The sequence below is a fragment of the Eleutherodactylus coqui genome, chromosome 4 (genome assembly GCF_035609145.1).
Source record: "Eleutherodactylus coqui strain aEleCoq1 chromosome 4, aEleCoq1.hap1, whole genome shotgun sequence".
Lineage (NCBI taxonomy): Eukaryota > Metazoa > Chordata > Amphibia > Anura > Eleutherodactylidae > Eleutherodactylus > Eleutherodactylus coqui.
This window is the reverse complement of record NC_089840.1, coordinates 214,656,305-214,678,384: the sequence shown is the minus strand read 5'-3', so window position 1 is coordinate 214,678,384 and position 22,080 is coordinate 214,656,305. Positions and strand designations below refer to the sequence as shown.

Here is a 22,080-nt window from a genome sequence, read left to right as displayed (position 1 = left end):
AATATGTATTGTCTGCTTAGATTGTGGGTTTGCTTTGTTTTTGGATGTAGACTTGGGAATAAAGGGCTAGCAAGACCCCCTCTTCACAGTAACGGAGCATCTTATACCCTAAAGTAAAGAGTTCTGTCGGCTTGTGGATGTTAGAGGGTACATTATTTTTTACCTCTGTGTTGTGGCTGCTGAATTATTATAGCATCTATCTAAAAGGCCAAGCCGGTGAGAATGTTTTTTTTTTTTTTATGTAGTATACATATGAGCTAGTTTTGCCTTGGTTGTTGTTGTTTTCTATCTGAAACTTCTGGCGTCTGTCTCCTCAGGTGGTCTTGGAATATCAGCTCTGACCATCTAAGATGTACTTGGGGTTATGTATTCAGTTTTTAGCCCTTTTTTTTTTTCTATTTTCACTCTGTTATGCTGTTGTGTAGACCCTATCACTGACACTGCCTAGAGGGGGTGGGGAAGGGACACAGACTATCTATTACTGATGGTCATACAGCTCATGTCACAGTTAGTTATAGTGGAGGAGATCACAGCTCATCCGTCTGACTGACTGTATACTTATGATCAGATGCTTATTTAGAAGAATGTAATGATTAAACTGTTCACCCAGCAGGCACAAGTAGTACAACTTGAACTTAAATGCTGTGCTGATGCATCACGGGATTGATTTGAAAGTGAAATTTTAACCATCAAGATGGTGTCTGATAAGCATCAGACAAGGGGCTGCACTGCATGAGAGAACAATATACAGAGAAGACCTCCAGAGTGACAGGCAATCAGTTGAGGGTGATGGGGATGGAAAAAAATGTGGTTTCACCGGAATGAGCCTTTTTAGAACTAAGGTTATCCACCAATTGTTTGTCAGGCTTTTTTTTCTTTTTTTTGCTTTGCCTGGGAACGAGCCTCTCACGTTTATGAGCAATTTTTTATTTTTCGTTCTTATATTATTAGACTTTTATATTTACATATAGCTCATATTAATTAACGGCTGACTCAGGGTAGCCTCTTTGGAGAAAGAGGGATTCATGTTTGCTATACAGGATCCAGTCATAAACGCATTTTAAAAGCCCCCACACTTACTGATGACACGTACAGAAGATGCCACATGGTGGCAGAAACCATACAATACATCACACAGACCGATTACTTACACAGATCTAATCAAATAGCAGATGTAATCCACCATGAGATTGTAGACAAGCACAAACTATCATACTCATGTTCCTTACAACAAGTACATTTCAGACAGTCCTAGAAAACAACATACACACATTGTATAGGACAGAGCAATAATGGCAGACCACACAATCGGCCACGACAGACCAGACATAACAAAACTACATCATCCCAAACACTCACAACATTCACAATGCATATACTGAGAAAATCGCTAGACACACTGAACCGGTGCAGGAGGTGAGATGTCCGCAGAGAACAGAGCGGGTACTTACCACCGGGGTGGGACTACATGCACTATACAAGTCTAGAAACTTTACACCTAAACAAAAACCTATTTAAGTTGCTGCAGAAAGCAGCCGAGTTAAACATTTCAACACACAATAACTTTTTTCTTTTTAGGTTGACTACCAGTGTAGCTTTCGGAGTAACAATAGTGGGACCGCTGGTGATGCAACAGAATTTGATGATGGTAAGATTGTGTGTTTGTGTGTGTGGCCGCTTGTCTTCTGCATTCAGCTGCTCCCCGATCGGAGCGCCCGGCTGTTATACAACCGAGTGGAGGATGCAGAAGACAAGCAGGGTGTCTCCGGTTGTCTTCTGCATCCAGCTGTTCCTCGCTCGGAGCGCCTGGCTGTTATACAACAGAGTGCTCCGAGCGGGATATGATGAACAGAGCTGGACAGCGGTGTTCTTCATACCCCAGCTGTGTTCAGGGAGTAGGATACAGCTGAAACAATAGTATCAGCTGTATCCCGCTGTGAATTCCTGATGAGGCTAATGGTTGTCTTTTAGCATGCTGAAAGATCAGCGACGCCTTAACGAAAACTGCTTGATGTCAGTGCAGTTATACACAATGATTATCGCTGAAAAGACAGATTTTGACACAATCGTTGTGTCTGAATGGACCTGTAGTGATGTCTGATCTCTGGAGGTGCCATTGATCAACAGAACAAGGCCCTGAGCCGCTGTTTCTCTAGAACACACTATTTTTACAGACCAGCATGGCTGCAGTCTGTGTCCTTGAGGGAGTGAACAGTAGAAGTGCTGATGGGTTCCCTCAAGGACCTGAAAGCTGCTTGGTGGTTTTGTGTTATGCTCTGCATTTACAAGAGCACTTCGCCATAATGGTGTATGAACATGTCTCCTTTTTCTGAAACGTCTTCTTCCATAGCCAGCGGATTATCAAACTCTGAATTTGACGAACACGCAAAGGAGTCTGAATTCAAGTTAGATGTTGACGGTTCTGTTAAATTCTCCGTCTGGATTTCCTTTTGTGAAATCTACAACGAGTTGATCTACGATCTTCTGGATCCCGTGTCAGGCGATAAGTGCTACAAGAGAAAAACCTTAAAGCTGGCTCAGGACCTAAAAGGATTCTCTTTTGTGAAAGGTGAGCTGTGGGCGCACGTTATAATTTGCTTTATATTCTGATACCCTGCGGTTCTAGTTCCATGTCCAGCAATATGCTGGATCCTTTCTGCTTAATTTACACTGAAATGTGCAGAATTATTTCCACACTTTGGTCACAGCAATCATGTCACTAATGGGAACATATGACCCCCCCGCAGAGAAGCCCCAGCTTTCTTCTTATACATCTAGTAGAAAATTTCAGGGTACATGTGCTATGCTTCTGTTTGCAGAGCCTATGTTCCAAAAATCAGGAGGCATGGTAGAAAAAAAATAGAGAGCTTTCTTCTGTTATAGCTACCGTGTTTCCCCGATAGTAAGACACCCCCGATTGTAAGACGTATCGGGGGTTTCAGGGGGGGTCGGCTAATATAAGCCGTACCCCGAAAGTAAGACATATGTCTTACTTTCGGGGAAACACGGGGGTATTGCCGCCTCCCTCTCATCTAGCTGCGCGCCGCCTCCTGCCCACGTCCGCACAGTCCCCCTCTCCATACGTCGCCGCGTCTGCCACCTCCCTCTGATCCCTACATAGGGGTTGTCCCGCGCCGAAACGGGTTTTTTTTTTCAACCCCCCCCCCCCCCCCCGGTTCGGCGCGGGACAACCCCGATGCAGGGGTTAAAAAAAAACAAAACGGTTAGTACTTACCCGAATCCCGGCGGCCCGGCGTCTTCATACTCACCTGCTGAAGATGGCCGCCGGGATCTTCTGTCTCGGTGGACCGCAGAGCTTCTGTGCGGTCCATTGCCGATTCCAGCCTCCTGATTGGCTGGATTCGGCACGTGACGGGGCGGAGCTACACGGAGCCGGCATCCAGCACGAGCGGCCCCATTGAAGAAAGCAGAAGACCCGGACTGCGCAAGCGCGTCTAATTTGGCCATTAGACGCCGAAAATTAGACGGCTCCATGGAAACGAGGACGCTAGCAACGGAGCAGGTAAGTGAAAAACTTCTTATAACTTCTGTATGGCTCATAATTAATGCACAATGTACATTACAAAGTGCATTAATATGGCCATACAGAAGTTTTTTCCAATTTTTTTCCAATATAAGACATACCCTGAAAGTAAGACATAGTGGGGCTTTTGGGGATAAAAAGAAAGTAAGACACTGTCTTACTTTTGGGGAAACACGGTATTATATAGGTTGAGCACATAAAGCCTCATGTCCACGACAGTGGTGGTAAAATGCTGCAGGTCTCCCCATAATGTTTACCGGTGTTGGTAAATACAGAGTTTGCTGGCAGAGACCTACTGTGCATGCGCACGCTCATACATAGTGCCCTTTTTTTTTTATGCCCTGCTCTGTGTCATAGCGGGTTGCGTATGATAACGCCACCCATACGCAATGTATTGTGTATAGACAGCGTTTGCAAAAGCTGCCTATACAAATGTCTAGGGATCATGCTATGTGGTACACCAAGAAATAGAGCATGCTGCGTATCTACATGCACATGTGCATTGATCAATGAAAGTCCATTTACTTTCATTGACTCCATTCACCGTGGCCGTGCATCATATGCTTAGTTCGTGGTGAAAAAACGTCGATGGACATGAGCCCTTAGGTTCAAAGTGTTTTATATAACATTCTGAAGACTTTAGTGTCACAACATAGATCATAGACCAATCTTGTGTAGGTCTGAGGTTGTGTAACCGTACTTGTTAATATATGGCAGCTGTTTGCTATGTAGTTTCCCTGATATATAAATGTTGCTTGTATTCCTCTGCAGATCTCCAATGGATACAGGTTACAGATGCTAAGGAGGCGTGCCGAATTCTTGCTCTGGGGAAAAAACTCCAAAGTATTGCTTTCACAAAACTGAATAGTTCTTCAAGTAGAAGGTAGTGTTTTCAAAGACAAATGCTGTTTTAGCGGGGCTCTTGACTTCTGTGAAGGCGGTGTTCATGGGTACAAGGAACAAATGTTAGACCTGCTATATATAGTATGCAAGAATATCCATGGAGACATTTGTGTCCTGTAAGGCCGCCTGCAGATGGCCAGGTCGGATCCGGCTGCGAGAATTCTCGCAGCGGGACCCGAGCATCTGCAGAGAGCAGCATGTCACTCACCTGCTCCCGCGGCCCGGCTCTTTCATGTGCCGGCTGCGAGCCCCGCACAGGAATAGAGCACGCCGCGATTTGTTTGCCGCGGCCAAATCGTGGCCGTCTGCCTAGAATTGCGTTTGTGAACGCAATCCTATGGCAGCTTCCAGGGGCGGAAATTCCGCGGGAAATCCCTCCACGGAATTTCCGCCCGTCTGCAGGCGGCCTAAGTGTGTTAGTACAAAAAAAAAACCGATTCCTTACAGTAAATTGACGTATAAATCTTGTAGCATTCTCCATCTAGATACACCTCAAAGAATGTGAACAAATGTGATCTATAATCCTAGCCACTAAGCTTTCTGCTGGAACAACCTGTCCTCGACTCCAGAAACCTATATGGAATAGTAACATTAAATGATCACTTCATGCTTTTTAATCACACGTTTATTTCTTCTGCAGTCACAGCATCTTTACTGTTCGTCTCATAAAAATCGAAGATGCAGATGCTCCTCGCGTGGTAAAAGTCAGCGAGTAAGTAAAGAAGTTATCTCCCTAAACTTCCTCCCTCCCCTTTCTCTCCAAGCCATCATTTTTGATCATGTTGAGGTCATTGGCCTACCTGTTGTACTTTCCAAAAGTCGGAAGTAGAGGAACTGCATGTGACAGAGATGGGGGGGGGGGGGGGGGGTGTAATACTTCACTTTTTCTTTTTTTTATTCCCTTGTCCACCTACTATACTGTGTGTTCTATGGGGTGCATATACTTTCCGCTTTAAATGTTCCCCTTATCACATTTGCACTTTAACTTTGTGTTTAATAACGAATCCCTTTACTTGCCTAAAATGATGCCTCTGTCCTGAGAAATCCTTCTAAAGTGCTGGCCTCTGGGGGTCCCAGTTCTTCCTAATTTGCCGTCCTCTGCCTGTTAAGTCCAAATTTTGTAACGGGGATAACCACATATATAGATGGGTATTGTATGATGCTGCTAATAGAAGTCTATGGAGAAGCGAGGAGGGAAACTGCAGGGGCAGAGAGACTCAGACATGACCGCTGCTGCAAATAATGGGTTACTTGGGAAAAAATGAAATAAACAATTGCTGCCAGCGGCCATACTTGCTGATCTGCAATTTAAAACGCGGCCAAATCTGCACCGACTACAGTGACTAAAATCTACTGTAGGTGCAGATTTAGCCACTGTGGAATTGCTGTGGCTAATTGGTACTCATGCAATTCCCTAGTTTTATAATTTAAATAATATATATATTGCACTGCAGCGATAATGGATTTCCTTTTTTTAAAATTTCTGGCTAATCACCATAAGCTAGTATTGTTTGAATTAGAGACCTTTTTTCTTGGCCTCTACTTAATCTTATTAGACAACAGGAATCAATGATTTTTATCTAATCCTTTAAAAAGACGGGCATGTAATGGTTTGGTTTTAGTCTAATCTTCTAAATATGGTGTTGTGTTGTTAGATTAACTCTGTGTGACTTGGCTGGTTCGGAAAGATGCACAAGAACTCAGAATGAAGGTGAAAGACTGAAAGAAAGCGGGAACATTAATACATCACTACTGATCCTTGGCAAATGCATCAACGCACTGAAGAACAGTCAGCAGTCCAAGTAGGTGTTTATCTGCAGTTCTGTCTGTGCCTTCTGTCTGTAAGACGTAAATAATGGCGCAATGCTGAAACAAGACTATTTGTATATCTAGATCCGAGGTCCCCAACCTTTTACACCACATGAGCCACATTCAACTCTGAGCGATGGGGGGGGGGGGGGGGGGGGGGGGAATCATTTAGCTAGGGTTACATGGGAACTTTGGCTGCAAAACCCTCTGTATACACTTTGTGATCACAAGTTGATGCAACCAGACAATTGCAAAAGTCCTAACTTTGCAACTTATTGCCATGTGACTGCATTCAGCTATGTTAGGATGTGATGTAGCAGGGCGATGGGGAAATTTCTTCACTTGCCAGAGGTCATCATAAAACTCTTGTTGGAAAAACAAGATACTGTGAAATTGCAAATATTAACAATAAAAAACACATTTCAGTGTGAAATTTGATGCTAGTGTTACGCCAGCCGACTTGGCACAGTTTTGGTCGTTATGATGCCTGAAATAAGGTCAATTGCCTGTGCATATGGTTGTAATGCAGAACTCCCATGGGCAGCCACATGTGGCTCCCTGATCTAGATCATACATTTAAAAAAAAATAAAAAAGTAATTTAACTTGTAATGTACCCTGTTTCCCTGAAAATAAGACATAGCATGATTTTCCAGAATTTTTGAGGATGCAAAATGATTTTTCAGGCTTTTTGAGGATGCTCGAAATATAAGCCCTGCTAACAGTTAAAGTCAATTTAAATAGCGTCCAGGCCATGTAAAAAAGTGAAAAATTTTTTAACAAAAATTAATATAAGACACTGTCTTATTTTCGGGGAAACATGGTAGTTACGATTTTTTTTTTTCTTTCTCAAAGTTATTTATATTTGGGCCATATAAATCTCTTTAAGTAAAGGGGTTTTCTACTTTTCTAGAAGTAAAACCGCGATTGCTGATTCTTGGGATAAGCCTCTAATCCTGATTGATTGCTGTGGGCTGATATTCCTGATTTGGTGTCCGTTACTGGAATGGAGAGTAGCGCCTTTCATTGTTGACCTTACGGCTCAGCTGCTTGTCCGGTTTTCTCTGCCCCATTGACTTAAAGGGGTTGTCCCGCGCCGAAACGGGGTTTTTTTTTTTTTCAACAGCCCCCCCCGTTCGGCGCGAGACAACCCCGATGCAGGGGTTAAACAAGAACACCGGACAGCGCTTACCTGAATCCCCGCGCTCCGGTGACTTCTTACTTACCTGCTGAAGATGGCCGCCGGGATCTTCTCCCTCGGTGGACCGCAGGGCTTCTGTGTGGTCCATTTCCGATTCCAGCCTCCTGATTGGCTGGAATCGGCACGTGACGGGGCGGAGCTACACGGAGCCCCATTGAGAAAAGAAGAAGACCCGGACTGCGCAAGCGCGTCTAATTTGGCCATTAGACGCTGAAAATTAGACGGGCTCCATGGAAACGAGGACGCCAGCAACGGAACAGGTAAGTGAAAAATCTCTTATAACTTCTGTATGGCTCATAATTAATGCACAATGTACATTACAAAGTGCATTAATATGGCCATACAGAAGTGTATAGACCCACTTGCTGCCGTGGGACAACCCCTTTAAGCACCGTATACTCGTAATTCCGCTGATCAGTGGTGTGGGACCACCACTAATAAAACTGATGCCCAGTCTTTGTAGAACCAGCTATATATAATGTGCTGGCTGCAAGCAGTCTTATAACTCCGCCTTGATTTCAAGGGATAGTCCCGACAGGACTGCGCTCTTCCACTTGCTGTTTTGGGTTTTATAGAGGACCATCCTGAACTATACCCTGAAGTGAAGAAATACTGTAAAGAGCAGCGACATGTTTGTACAATGTGTCTACAAGGTGGGACAGTCCCTTGTGAGCAAAGAAAAAAAAATATATTGCATTATTGAAGAGTCAACTGAAATTGTGAGATGAAGACTCCCCTCTTCATTCCCTGCATACGTCATGTAGGAAATGTACGGTATACTGATACATGCAAAAGTGACAGTGCTGGATCTCTGTAAGATGGGTCCGGTCTAGCGGACCTATTATACTTTTGTAGTCTAACTACTCTAATATTACATCTGTAAAGCGCTTTTTTAATTTTTTTTTTTTTAGATCTTCTAAAAATTGTCATTCTTTTTCCTGTTTGCTCTAGAACCCAGCAGCATGTACCATTTCGAGAAAGCAAGCTTACCCACTATCTACAGAGCTTTTTCAGCGGTAAAGGGAAGGTGTGCATGATCGTAAACATTAGTCAGGTCGCCTCTGCCTATGATGAGACCCTTAATGTGCTCAAATTTTCAGCTATTGCACAAAAGGTATGTAAACTGGTGACTTGGAGCTTCTAGATGTCACAAAAAGACAATTCTTACAATTCCTTATGGATTGTGAGTGTAATGGCTTATTCACATGTCACAGATTTAGCTCCTTTCATTGCTGCAGTTTTTACAAAAAATGGTGTAAATGCATCGATTTTGCAAAATTGTTGACTAACGCTTATTTTATGGTTTTCCTCAATTTCCCTAACAGTATTTCACTCTTATTCTTCACATATTTTCTAGGTTCTAATATTGGATTCCTGTCCGGCTGCGGACAGCCTATCCAATGGACAAGGAAAGACTGCCAGGGAAGTATCCTTCATAATAAACAATGCTGACAAGAAGAGGTTGCTATCGCGAAAACGTGCCACGGTACAGTGGGAAAGCCGCTTGGATGACATAGAAGATGGAGATCATGAGGAAGACTATGAAAATTCTGATGACGAAGACCCTCTTGACTGCACCAATCTAGATGAGCTTGATGATGATGAAGATGAGGATGATGAGGAGGTGGTAGATGAAGATGAGATTATCATGAAGAAAGAAGCTTATGAGGTATGTTACTGTAACTTTTTTCACCTGCAGTGCAATTTAATCTGGCTAACTAATGAACATCAACTCTTACTACTCACTATGTAGAAACTGCTGGAACTTGTGGAAGATCTGAAAACCAAGCTGGTTAATGAGCAGAAGGACAAACTTCTTATGGAACTTAAAATAAGAGAAGAGGTAGCAAATGAGTTCACCGCACACTTCATGCAACGGGAACATGACTTTAGGTAGGGGACCTTTTCAGATCTGTATCTGTGAATTTGTCTGCATTCATTTTGTGAATTGGTAAAAGGATATTCCCATCTGAGTTTTTACAGTATATCCACAGGATACACCGATGGCTGCAGGGCGCCTCTCTGGGACCTTTTGCATCTTGGCTGGGAGTGTAGGAACAGTTGAACAGGCTTCGTACACTGCTGGTGTCTGCTGTCTTTGACAACTGGCACCCGGCCGCAGTAGAACTCCCATCGTACCTGTTAAACATTTTAAATGTCAGTTCTGCAGTGGCCTTTAAAACAGTTGTAACAAGATTACATGTTCCCTATCCACAGGATAGATCACTTACTGATTGGTAGGAGACTCTAATGGGATCTTGTGTCCCTCATCATCCTCATTGCATAGTTACTGCACCACTCAGTGAGGACCCTGAATGAAGTGTTGGTTGCGTGTTGCACAATGGCACACAACTCATTTGCAGCAGGACTGCAGTGATACCTGGGCAGCGCCTACTTTGGTATTTCCGTCAGCCCCATTGAAATTAATGCAGCGCTAACCGTGCATGCTTGGCCAGCACTCCATTCATTCTGACGTCGCTGTGGGGAGAAAAGCGACCCTCATGGTGACATGCAGAACAGTATACAGGACTGAGACCCCTGCTGATCACCAAGTTATTCCCTCTCTTGTGGATTGGGGGGGATAACTTGTAATCTTTGTACAACCTTTTTAAATGGATTTTGGTTAGATATTTCTGCATAGCACATTAGTTTTTATTTAACTGCAGTCTACTGAGTAAAACAAAGTGGTAAATAACTCTATTTGCAAGTTTCTGTAGTGGTGCAGAAAACTGTACTACCTTAAACTAGAATAGCTGCATCCTGGTACGACATGTGGAAGCTGCCATCAGCCTTACATTTGATGCTCAAACGGCTTTAGGTGCTGAACTATAGTAAATGGGGAAAGCCACAATAAGACATCCTTTCAGTGTACGTGAGTAAGGCCGTGTTTGGGCAGATATGTGTGCGTTGCACCCGAAACTCTTGGGTACAACTTGCAGCGGACATCAGACACCCCCGTCCGTGTGCAGCACAGTGCAAATTTGTCATCCTACTCGTCTGTGAAATGCACCAGAATAGGATGGGAATTTGCACATCTAAGCATTGATCTGTGAAAAATTCACACTTCAATAGCCTAATAAGCTATAATTTGGTCTGAGACACACACTGGGATTAATGTCCATGTGAATGGGCCCTATTTCATTGTATTGTTCACTACAGTATAACATCTCTGCATCGGTAACTTTTGGCCGTTGCCTCCCCTGTATGGAGCTCAACATTTAGTTAGTGAAGCTCCAGCTTTTTTTTTTTTCTCTCATTCGCTTTCAGCGTGTATGCCCCGAGCATATCTATAAGGCCCCTTGCACCCAGCATATGCTAGATGAGTGTCCTGTTTGGCTTACGTTGGGTTGTTACTAGAAATGAGCGAGCATACTCGATAAGGCAAACTACTCGAGCGAGTAGTGACTTAGTCGAGTATCTGCCCGCTCGTCTCTAAAGATTCGGCTGCCGGCGCGGTTGACAGGTGAGTTGCGGGGGGGAGAGTGGGAGAAAGATCCCCCCCCTCCGTTTCTCCCCGCCGCTCCCCGCCCCCTGCCGGCACCCGAATCTTTAGAGACAAGCGGGCAGGTACTCGAATAAGGCACTACTCGCTCGAGTAGTTTGCCTTATCGAGTATGCTCGTTCATCTCTAGTTGTTACTCATCGACCTATTCTCCCTTCTGCCTCACTGTGGAGTAGTCTGGGGCACTTTCCTAATATGGAAGGGACACCATGCCGCCAACGTTCTCATACGATGGGTGGCCAACATATGCTACTGTATGCCTGTAAAGTGGGAATACCTCCAACATATAATATCAACCAAAGCATACAACGAGATGTGAGCAGAGCTGATTTTCTACTCCATTTTATTTGTGACTTTTTTGTTACAGTGAACGTTTGCAAAAAGAAAAAGAGCTCTTAGAAGAACGGTGTGAAGAAAGAATGGAGATCTTTAAGGATTTAGTGAGAAAATGCTCTAGTGAAGATGATGCAGAGGAAACCGCCAAAGAACCATGCTGTGTACCAGAACCTGCCGTCCAGGTGTGCACATGATTGTACTAGTAGTTTTTTTTTTTTCCTCTTTTTAAAAGGGGTTTTCTAGTTGCTTTTTTTTTATACTATTGATTACCTTTCCGTATGATATGCCATCAATGCTGCTGAAGATCCCCACCCATCAGCTGTTTGCCAGGCCTCTTGTTGGTGTGGACAGAGCCAGAAGTTGACTGCTCTGTCCAGAATGCAGCGGTCTGGGCTGGTATTGAAGGTACCGCTGCCATTGAATTAAAAAGGTGTTCCTACAAAGCCAACCTGGGCCACTGTGGCTATAGCTGTCTGCACTGGCAATGGGCCTTGTGAACAGCTGATTTAGCAGGGATCCTGAGTGGTGGTCCCCCGCCATCACCTATTGAGGACTGCAATCCTGGAAAGCCTATTTAATGTTTATAGGGACTGCTTCATGGTTCATTGATAGGACCCGACAGATTGAAATCCAATTTCCAATATATGAGCAGTGCCAGACATGTTTTTTGACAGCCACTTCTTTCCCCTTCTGTCGTGAAATACCATTCACTTTTCTTAGTGCAGTTGTGGTATACAGGTTCCTGGTTATTGTAACAGTTGCCTCTGTATAGCTGTTTGCACATTCAGTGGTGGTTGATTTTTAACCAATTGTGAGAGATGCTTGCAGCAAGGGTCGCTGTGTGCTCTTATGCCAGAAGGAAAAAATATTCATATATGCCCAGGGAGCCCTTTCTGGAAATTCACTTTTTGGATGAATAAGACACACTGCGCTGCCTTTTTTTTAAAATCCCGCATGCTGAATTTTTTTTTTTAGACATTTTTTTTTTATTTCTTAAGCACACGTTCTTTGAAAGTGCAGTGTGTTGGCCAGCAAAAGTGCAAATCCCTTGACTGAAACAGGATTTTGTTGCCATTGAATCACTTTCTCGTCACATTCGTTGGGGGACACAGCAAGACCTTGGGTATAGCTCCTGCCATTAGGAGGCGGACACGAAGCAAAAAAAGTCACTCCCTCCTACCAGCTATACTCCTCCCATAGACATGAAGCTAAAATAATTGGTACATGCACACTAGGAGGGAACCATTTGAAGACATGAAGTCGACCACTACAGACCATAACCAGAAAAGCAAATGCTAATTAAAGGAAAAATCAGGACAAGAGAAGAAATTACACCACAAGTTGCAAGCAAAGAGTAAATTGCTGGGTGTGTGCGGTCTGCCCAAATGAATGTGGTTAGAAAGGGATTTTATGGTAAGCTGCAAAAATCCTGCTTTCTTGTTTGTGTCATTTGGGGAGTACAGCAAAATCATGGGATGTTCTACCTTGGCGGTAGGTACAATCACTGGTGGTTGCCATGGATTACTGGTTCCTGTGGGTGAGGGAGAGACATACTGCATCCTCATGGGGATTGAAGAACCAGTGAGAAAGGGAAAGAACAGTGTCTTTGGGGTGCTACTTCCAAAAAAGGAGCAAATCATGATAATGTTAAAAGGAGTCCATCTGGACCATTTACTGAATAGTAGGGCCCGTAGACCACTTTGGCTTTGACAGGGGATGCTGCACATGGCCGTAGGTGAGCTTAGAAATTGAGGAGGCTGGCTGAATCTCCTCAGTGAGGGGTAGGGTGGGGTGGGGTTGGAGCAGGCCGATCTGTAGCAGTACAGAGTGGGGGAAGTAATTCGTCACCCTCCCCACCCAATGAGACCAGAAGTTCCAGCTTCTGTAGTGGCTGTCCCATAGCAGTTGAGGACACGTAGAGGAATGTGTTTTTCTGCTGAGAAATAATTCTGCCACTTGGGGTTTAACTTCATGTGAAAACAGGCAACAGACTCTTACTAGAGATGGACTTCCTTTTAACTTGCAGACACTGAGATGGATTACAGGACGTGTGGGTGAAGCTTTGTTTCCTGCTTTCTCATGCTGCCCATGGAAGTCTGTGGCGAGGAGGAGGGAGCTGCAGGAGGGTGACAGCAGCATAGAAGCACAGCTGCGCTACGGTTTACTAGATCATAGGAACATAGGATGTTAGACTGAATTAGATTACAATATGTCCTTTGAGCATATTACACCTCCAATGTTGATCCAGAGGAAGGCGAAAAAACTGATGAAGCCAATTTTCCTCTTTTAAGGGAAAATCATAGCTACAGAAATTTCAATTGTACTGCTGCTGTTGCACATGAGGGTCGGCTAGAGAGATAGAAAAGTATATTGTGCTTTCCTGTTTGTAGACTAACTTGTGTGGTTTCCATAAACCTCAACCTAGGGAAGAGTGAGAGTTGGAGATGAAGCCTGCAGAGGGGGAAACTGGTGAAAAATTCAGGTTATATGTCATTTAATGGCCAGACATTCCTCATGTACATACATGACAGCTTATTATGTAAAGTCAGCTTAAAGTGTGCTTTTATATGGGCCTGTAACAGATGAGCCTTGCTTTCTCCTTATCAGGCAGATGAGCCCACCATGCCCCTTCAAGGACTCTTCTCTTCTATGCAGAGTGACTTGGCTGAGATCAAGCAGCATGCAGTGGAGGCTCATCACCAGATCGCTGCCATTCCAGATGATCAAGAAGGGGCTGCATTGGAGCAAAACCTAAAACAAGTTACCAATGATCTTTGTGAAATGCAAGAGGAGCTAAAAAGGAAATCTACTGGTAGGTTGTTAGTCGTATTGAAGATGATATCTAATTTACTAGGCCAAACTGTCACTTTTCACATAGATGCATTTTAGCAACTGAGTTTCATCCACAGCACGACCCCTTTATGAACCAAGCAAGTTTACTGGGGGTGGGGGGTGTAGTTCATTACGAGACAGGCGTCCTTGTAGTTTCTTATAAATGTGGTGGCAAATACTAATATAAATGATGGCACTTTGACTAAAATCCTACACCATGGATCGATTGACTTGCATTAGGCTGCATTTGTTGCAAAAATATCCTCCAGGGCTGCCATTAGGGATAGACTACCTGACAGAATATGGTATTTATTGCATGCGTTATACTCAGAGCAATCAAGTTCGTGTCTCCCTTGGACTTCAAATGCGTTTTTCTTTTTAACCCCTTAATGCTACAGGATGTACAGTTATGTCCTGCAGGTTCAGGGTGCGTATGGAGGGGGATCGCAGGTCAATCCTGCTTGATACAATGCGGGTGCTGGCTGTTTGTTACAGCTGACACCTGCCCACAACAGCTCCGATAAGCCGCAAAGCTCATTGCAGCTGTTAACCTTTTAAATGCTGCTGTCAATTGTAATTAAATGTAAAATTAATGTAAACATATATTTTGTTTTTATTTAAAAAAAATTTAAGTAAGAAGGTTAAAAAAAACCCAAACAACCATTTGCCATATTTTATAAAAAAAATAATCTAAATAATAAAACATATTTGGTATCGCTGCGTCCATAAAAGTCCGATCTATCAAAGTAGCATGTTCTTGATCCCGCATGGTGAACATCGTCAAAAAAGTCACTACTTTGGTCTCTCCGTCTCCAAGAAACAACATAATAAAAAGCGATCAAAAAGTCATATTTACTCCAAAAATTGTACCTATAGAAACTACTGGACGTCCCGCAAAAAAAGAGCCCTCCTACAATTATATTGACAGAAAAAAAAAGTCATGGCTGTCAGAAGATGACGGCACAAAATAAAAAAAAAATTTAATACAGCAAAAAAGACTAACTTTGGTATCATAGTAATCGTACTGACCCATAAAATAAAGCTGTGTAATTTTTATTGCATTGTGTACACCGTAGAAACAAGATGCAACCAAAGATGGCAGAATTTTGTTTTTGTTTTTCCATTTCTACTGAAAAACTTAAAAAAACACAAACAAACAAAAAAGTGCTTTATATGGCACCATTGAAAAATACAACTTGACCTGCAAAAAAACAAGCTCTCAGACATCTACATTGATGGGTAAATAAGAGTTAGGATTTTTAAAGTTTAACCTTCCCCTCCATTCCTTTTCCTGTATTTATACTTGGCCAAATCTTACTAAAGCGCTGTGGCCCCTGTGACCACAAACAATAGGTAACCCAACAAAATTCACTTACACAAGGTGGCTGAGGCCCTTGTGCTGTACAGTGCTGTACTCCCCAAATGTGTGCTACAAAAACAGACTATGCTTTTACCTAATGGACAGGCCTCAATAAACCGGCCCCTCATTACCTATTAATACCGCTACTAAGGAACAAAGGAAAGGGAGAGTGATCTGAGTACCGGCGGTGCAGCACAACAGTTTACAAACTTAACAACACTGACTCTCTTCCCCCACCCCCCAAACCCAATACAATAAGGAAAATGTATAAAGATAAAAAGAACAGCGACTATATAGCCAGGTGAATGCTCCCCAGAAGCTTCTTACTGAACAGCTGGATGTGGCATGCCAGCCACCACGCAGATCCCGCTGAAGTGTAGCATGCCAGCCACTGCGCCGATCCTGCTGAAGTGTGGCCTGACCCTGTCCGTAAACCTATCTAGTCTTAACTACAGGCCAAACGCAGTCCTGAGTAACTTTGCAGTACCGTGAATATCATAAAAATGAAACTGAAAGTGATACCTTAAATTACAGCGTAAAAAAAAAATACAGCTCCTCCCGCTCCAAAACAAACAAAAAAAAAAACATGATACAGCTGTGTTGACAGAAAAATAAAAATGTATTCTTGTTTAAAGGCAAGGAGGTAAAAACAAAAGGGAAAACTAGAGAAATTGCTGGCAAAAGGTCTAACATTTTGCTAAAACTGTTAATGATTGCATGTTTATACCACATACTAAGGTTAATCAAAATGTACGCACTTCATCTGTAAATATATTTCTGCAGATCTGAGAAGTCAAATGAGTCAGTGTGGGAAATTTAAACTTCAGCTTGAGGAAGCTAACGAGGTAAGCCCTGTGCAATACACTGGTCTAATGCCCCTTCGTATATTGCGCAGTAACTATTCTAATTCTCGTTTTTTTTCCCCCCCTTTTAATCCCTAGGCCCTATCAACGCACAAACAGCAAATTGAGCAACTCTTGGACATGAATCAGCAGAAGGACACAGCAATTACAAAGCTTCAAGAGCTAATCTCTCATTGGGAGGCTAAATGTGAAGATTATGTAAGTAAACCCTGGACGCATTAGATTACCTATACAGAAACTAGAGCTCTAGAAAACTGGTTCTAAACGTACAACTTCTAAAGGCCCATTTAGACACAACGATGATTGCTCAAATGCAATCTTTTGAGCGATAATCGTGTGCATTTACACAGCAAGATGATTGCTCAAAATTCACTCAAATGGCAGACGGACAGTTTTGAGCGTTCACTCTGCAGAAGCTCTTAAGGAGCTAATTAACTACTTAAGAGCTTATTAGTGTGTAAATGAAGGCTCCTGCTGTATGCAAAAGACAGCGGGAGCGCTGCCGTCTGTTTACAGCTGCTGTGTTCTCGCAGCGCTCCGGCCAGGGTATACTTTTTTTTTTCTTTGAGCTTTCAGCTGGTATGCTGTTGAGAAGTCCCAGTGGGATATCAGCTGATAGAATGTTATCCGTGCCACCCGCTGAGAAAATCAGCGTGCTGCACTGATGAGGCTCATAGCTCATTTCTAGCTGGCTAGAAATGAGCGATGAATGAACAGTACATGATGGCAGCGCATTTAGACAAAACCATTATCTTTGAGTGAATTTTGAGTGATGATCATTGTTTCTAAATGGGCCTTAAGTATGTAAGGCCAAAAAAAGATATGTCCATCCAGTCCACCCGATTTTTTTTTTTACATTTTTTTTTTTGTCTGCCTTTTTGTTTCCCTTGAATGGGGGAGAGGTGCAATATCAAGATAAGCCATTGCCCTATGGACTGCCTGAGGAGAATTACGGTCATCTACAGTATTGGTGGGGAGGCCTTAAGCCGCAGGCTCCTGCCGATCTGCTAGTGATAACCTTTCCTAGGAATAGGTCATTGATGATCTGGAAAAGCACTTTACTGTGCAAATTGTCCCCCTGTTGCTGGAGTGAAGTGTACTTTTCACTGGAACTAGTCCCTTAAATACGGGGCTGGTGCTGTACATGGGTAGTTCTCGCTTTCTGTGTTCCTGAGCTTTGGTGACAGCTTTGATACTTTGTTATCCACCAATGCAATAGTTTTCTCTTTTGTTCGCAGGAGAAAAAACTAAATACAATTCGAGGAGAAATGGATAAAGGCAACAGCACTTCAAGTCGGAAGCGGCCACCAGATAACCACAATTTACCTGAGAACCAACCTCCATCGAAGAAAGGTACCTATTCAGATCAACCAAGGTCCAGAAACCCATTTTCCTGTGTCTCAATGCAAAGGCAAAATGCTGCAAACCGCAAACTTTATCGCCTGAAAAGAAGGAAGTCTGGGCTTTTAAATTAAAAATTGCAATCATTTTAGAGTACACTCTGAATATGCCACACTTTCCACTCTGTACTTTTGTATGTTAAATTTAAAATAAAACCCTTACTTTTGTATTTGCTGCTTCTAACTTTTCCTTTCCCCAACTAACCGCATGTCTCTTCTATCCTGGAAGTAACACCCCGCCTGCAACATATTTGGCTTACAATCTCTGCTTGCATAGTACAAAGTTAATTTTCCCAATTATTAGTTTTCCTATGCTGTGTTTTTAAGAACACTGGTGCCTTGCTTGTAATAATGGAAATTCATATGACCAACTGAATGGAAAATGCATTCTTGCTATAGTATACTTAGGGCTCATGCCTACGGACGTAGCGAAATACGCCTGCGGTTTTATGCTGCTGGGATAAACGCGCTTTTTACCGCGTTTTTACACAGTCTCCATTAGTACTATATTAATGGAGAACTCCTGCCGTGGAAAAACGCACGGATACTGGGTTCCTACGGGACTTGCACTGCAGAAATCTCGTGGTTTTGGCGCAGCGAAAGTCTGCAGGATAAACGCAGCTTCAAGACCCGAGGCAATTAGTTGTGGGTTTTGGAGCTGCTTCGCCACATGCTTTTCCATTGCGGCTGGCTCTCCAAACAGAGGAGCGAGGCCGCAATGGAAAAAAAAAAAAAAAGAATTGACATGCTGCGTTCCGGGAATCCGCACCGGCTAATGCCGGCACTGCCGTAATGGATTGTCTGCCCCGTGTGGATGAGATTTTTGACAAATCTCGTCCACATGGCCAGCTAATAGTTGGATTAGCGTCTGCAGGCGCATTTGCCGCAGCAAAACTCTGCAGCGAAGCTAGCCTTAAATGGAACATGCTGTGATTTCCCTCACAGCTGCATTATTCCACCGCAGGGAACGTGGCGTAAATCCGTCCGTGGGCATTAGCCCTAAAGTTAACTCATTTGATGTGATTTTGGCATAGACTTCATCATTTACTTCATCATAAGGCACTTAAAAGCATTGTCTCATCAGACTAGCCCTCTTACAATACAGTCCCACTCCTAGGACCCCTGGCAAACTGCTTTGGATTTGGGGAAGCCACAGCCATCCCGATACTTGCCTTGCGGCTGCCATTGCAGGGAAAATTGTAGTATTGCATGGAAGTAATTCAGAAGAATGGCTGCCTCTATGTAATGAAAGGGTGGTTCAAGTCCTCCAAAACAGGAGCGGCTTTGAGTGCCTGTATGTTTTGGCTCATAGAGCCGGGGGACCCTCCTCTCATGTCATATGCTATAATAGGGTAAGAGTTGTCTTTGTGAAACAGCCACTTTAATCCCTCTACAGTTTAGGACAAGCTGTGTTGGTTCTGCAGGATAAGGATGGACAGAGCTTGTTATAATTCAAATGGCTGTAGGTCTGGATCTATCAGTGCCACCAACAGGGTTTGGGGTTTATTTTAAACCCACGGTTCCTAACTTTAAGAAGACACCAAAAGCATCTAGGTATCTCTTACAGCACCAAAGCCACAGCTGTTTGAGGTGGGGTCAGGAATACTGATTTTACAACTCTTTACAGCCTATGCAAAGCAGAGGGGAGGGCATGATTTGATTATCCCATCTATATTCTGGTCTTTGGGGAGGGATTGCAAAGACTGGTGTCCTGGCTTTCTATTGTAAGCAATAAGGCATTGCAGTACAGAAGTCTTGCAGTGCATCATCATAGTTGTCATAGCTTACAGGGACATAAATGTAAAAAAAAAAAAAAAACCTAAAATGGTACCAATAAGAACTACAACTTGTCGCACAAGAAAACAAGCCCCCGCAGAGCTTTGTCCATAAAAGGGGTTTTTATTTTAGAAAAACCAAAAAATAATTTGTTTAAAACCTACAGAAAAAGTAATTTGTGCTGCATGTTAAACGCTGTAAAGAAAAAAAATAGTTTTCACAATAAATGATGTATCCAAGAATAGTACCAAAAATGTACAGTTTGCCATGCGATAAACAAGCTCTCATCTGGCCATATTGATGGAAAAATAGTTATGGCTTTTAGAAAGTAGAGCTGAAAATCACAAAAGAATCATTGTCCTTTTGATGCAAAATGGGCGGTGTCCTTTAAGGGGTTAAATGGTTTGAACAACATTTTTACAATTAAGTGAACCACCTTGATCTGGCTTCAGAAGCATCTGATGACTTAAAGGAGTCTGAGTTAGTTATGCAGAGTTGTGGCCCACAGAGGGGCATCCCAAGTGGGGTAATGCCCTACAGGACATCTGTATACCCAGAGGTTCATATAGGTTATTGCTGAAACAACCCTTTGGTTGGCAAGCCATTTTGGATTTGCGGTTGGATTATATGGATGTATTGTTTTAGAAAAGGAACCCGTCGCCAGTAGCCACAATCCCTACCTGTATCTGTACACATTATGCGCGAGGTGAAAGATACTTTTAGAATCCCGAGCGCTTCATAAAGTGATTCATAAATGGATATGGATTTTTCAATTAGATGCTACAAATAGCCCATGTAATTTTAGATGAAAAGATAACAAGTGATGACTAATAACACATGCTCTTCTAATTAACCTGACTTCAACCAAAAACAGGAGAAACTGGAATCAATTCATGTTTAGTGAAAGCATACAATGAAAAATGGGTAGCAAACTAAAATGCATCGCTTGCCATACAATAGCTATTAGAGAAGACTGCTATTACAGCCGCTATCATTTTTAGTCCTTAAGTGCCCATTAATGGGTCACGGTTTAAAGATCACATATCCACGGTAAGCATTACTAGCTGTACAATACCAAGGAACGCCTAAAAAAATGTAGTTTATGGGTACTTGAGGGCTAGATTTGGGGAAACGCTGTTTTATCAGGCAGCGTAAGAGCATGGTGCCTTTCAAAGTGCTACTAGTAATGCATAACTATAAGCCCCTACATACAGCTTAGTGTGATCTTTGCAACATCTTGTATGTAACATAAGCATGGTCAACTATGTTTGTTCTAAGGAAGCCTTTTAGATTCTCCTTAAATGGTGGTTTCATGTCAACCCAATCCCTATACTATTGGGGCATATGGACTTCAAAGGCGGGTCCCCTGTCTGCACACATGTTTGAGAGCAGCTTATGTTTTTGCAGACATGACCTGTCCTTCCGTTACATGGACACCTGGGTAGCTGCCATGCAGTATTACATTTCAACGGCAGTTGCTGGGGAAGCATTTGATGCCCATGGCTTTCCCCCAGCAATCTGCAAAGCTGTGTGCCAGGAGTGGGGCTACATACTAAATGGGATAAAGTCTTATGAGACCAGAGTTTAGCTACCGTGCCTAATCTGAAGTGGTCTTGGGGCACACTCCTGTCTCCCCATTTTGTTCTTGCTGCCTCTGCATCCTGAACCAATGATTAGACAGGAAGCGTGTCTTTGACTACTTTAAACTCTAGTTGCAGATCACAGCTGTAATCTTTTCTCGTTAGGGAGAGCACCTAGACAGTGAGTGAGGAGACTCAAAAGGCCATTCATGCTCTTCTGGGTAATATGCAAATAAGGGAGATGGAATAATACCTATTGGAAGGCAGCATTCCTTCAAGCCAAAGTTAGACTCTTTATACAAGCCTTGTAACAATGACTGTGATTTAAAAGCAAGGCCAGACTCTAGGTCAGAAACCATCCCAGACCACTCACTAGCAAAGCCAGACTTGGGCCTCATGTCCACGGGGAAAAGATGATTTAAAATCTGCAGCGTTTTTCCCGCACGTGGATCCGCGCCCCATAGGGATGCATTGAACACCCGCAGGTAGTTAAATACCTGCGGATGTCATTTTCCCCTTGAGGCACGGATTGCGTGTGCGGGGAAAAAAAACGCGACCTGCTCCATTTTAGTGCGGGTCTCCCGCAGGCTTCTATGGAAGCCGTCCGGATCTGTGGAACACCCGTACTAGAATTAAAACGTACCTGTCCAGACGCAGCAGATCTTCCCTTCGTTGCAGCCGAATCTTCTTTCTTTCTTCGGCCCGGCGGATGTGCTCGGTGCATGCGCGCGGCACGCTGCCGGCGTGCCGAGCACATCCGCCGAGCCGAAGAAAGAAGATCCGTCCGCGACGGAGGGAAGATCCGCAGCGTCTGGACAGGTGAGTTTATTATTTTTAGCCTCATGTCCCTGAGAAAGGAGGGACCCGCTGCGGGATTCTGCATGGAGAATCCGTGGCCGGCCTGATTTTTTTCCCCCGTGGACATGAGGCCTGACTCTACACTGATGAAGGGCAAATACCCTGAAACAGCTGTATG

General features: G+C 43.4%; 1 protein-coding gene across 2 annotated transcripts in view; it reads left to right on the top strand.

Moving 5' to 3' along the window:
- The window catches only part of KIF20B (kinesin family member 20B), a 106,212-nt gene that overhangs the window by 34,171 nt on the left and 49,961 nt on the right, over positions 1-22,080 (top strand). For both annotated transcript variants that reach the window (XM_066600724.1, XM_066600723.1), the window contains exons 7-19: positions 1,579-1,648; positions 2,351-2,569; positions 4,316-4,427; positions 5,088-5,159; positions 6,103-6,249; positions 8,407-8,569; positions 8,813-9,124; positions 9,209-9,348; positions 11,325-11,475; positions 13,901-14,105; positions 16,269-16,330; positions 16,427-16,546; positions 17,587-17,701. In XM_066600724.1, coding sequence (XP_066456821.1) covers positions 1,579-1,648; positions 2,351-2,569; positions 4,316-4,427; positions 5,088-5,159; positions 6,103-6,249; positions 8,407-8,569; positions 8,813-9,124; positions 9,209-9,348; positions 11,325-11,475; positions 13,901-14,105; positions 16,269-16,330; positions 16,427-16,546; positions 17,587-17,701 — 1,888 coding nt within the window. The remainder of the gene's footprint in view (positions 1-1,578; positions 1,649-2,350; positions 2,570-4,315; positions 4,428-5,087; positions 5,160-6,102; positions 6,250-8,406; positions 8,570-8,812; positions 9,125-9,208; positions 9,349-11,324; positions 11,476-13,900; positions 14,106-16,268; positions 16,331-16,426; positions 16,547-17,586; positions 17,702-22,080) is intronic.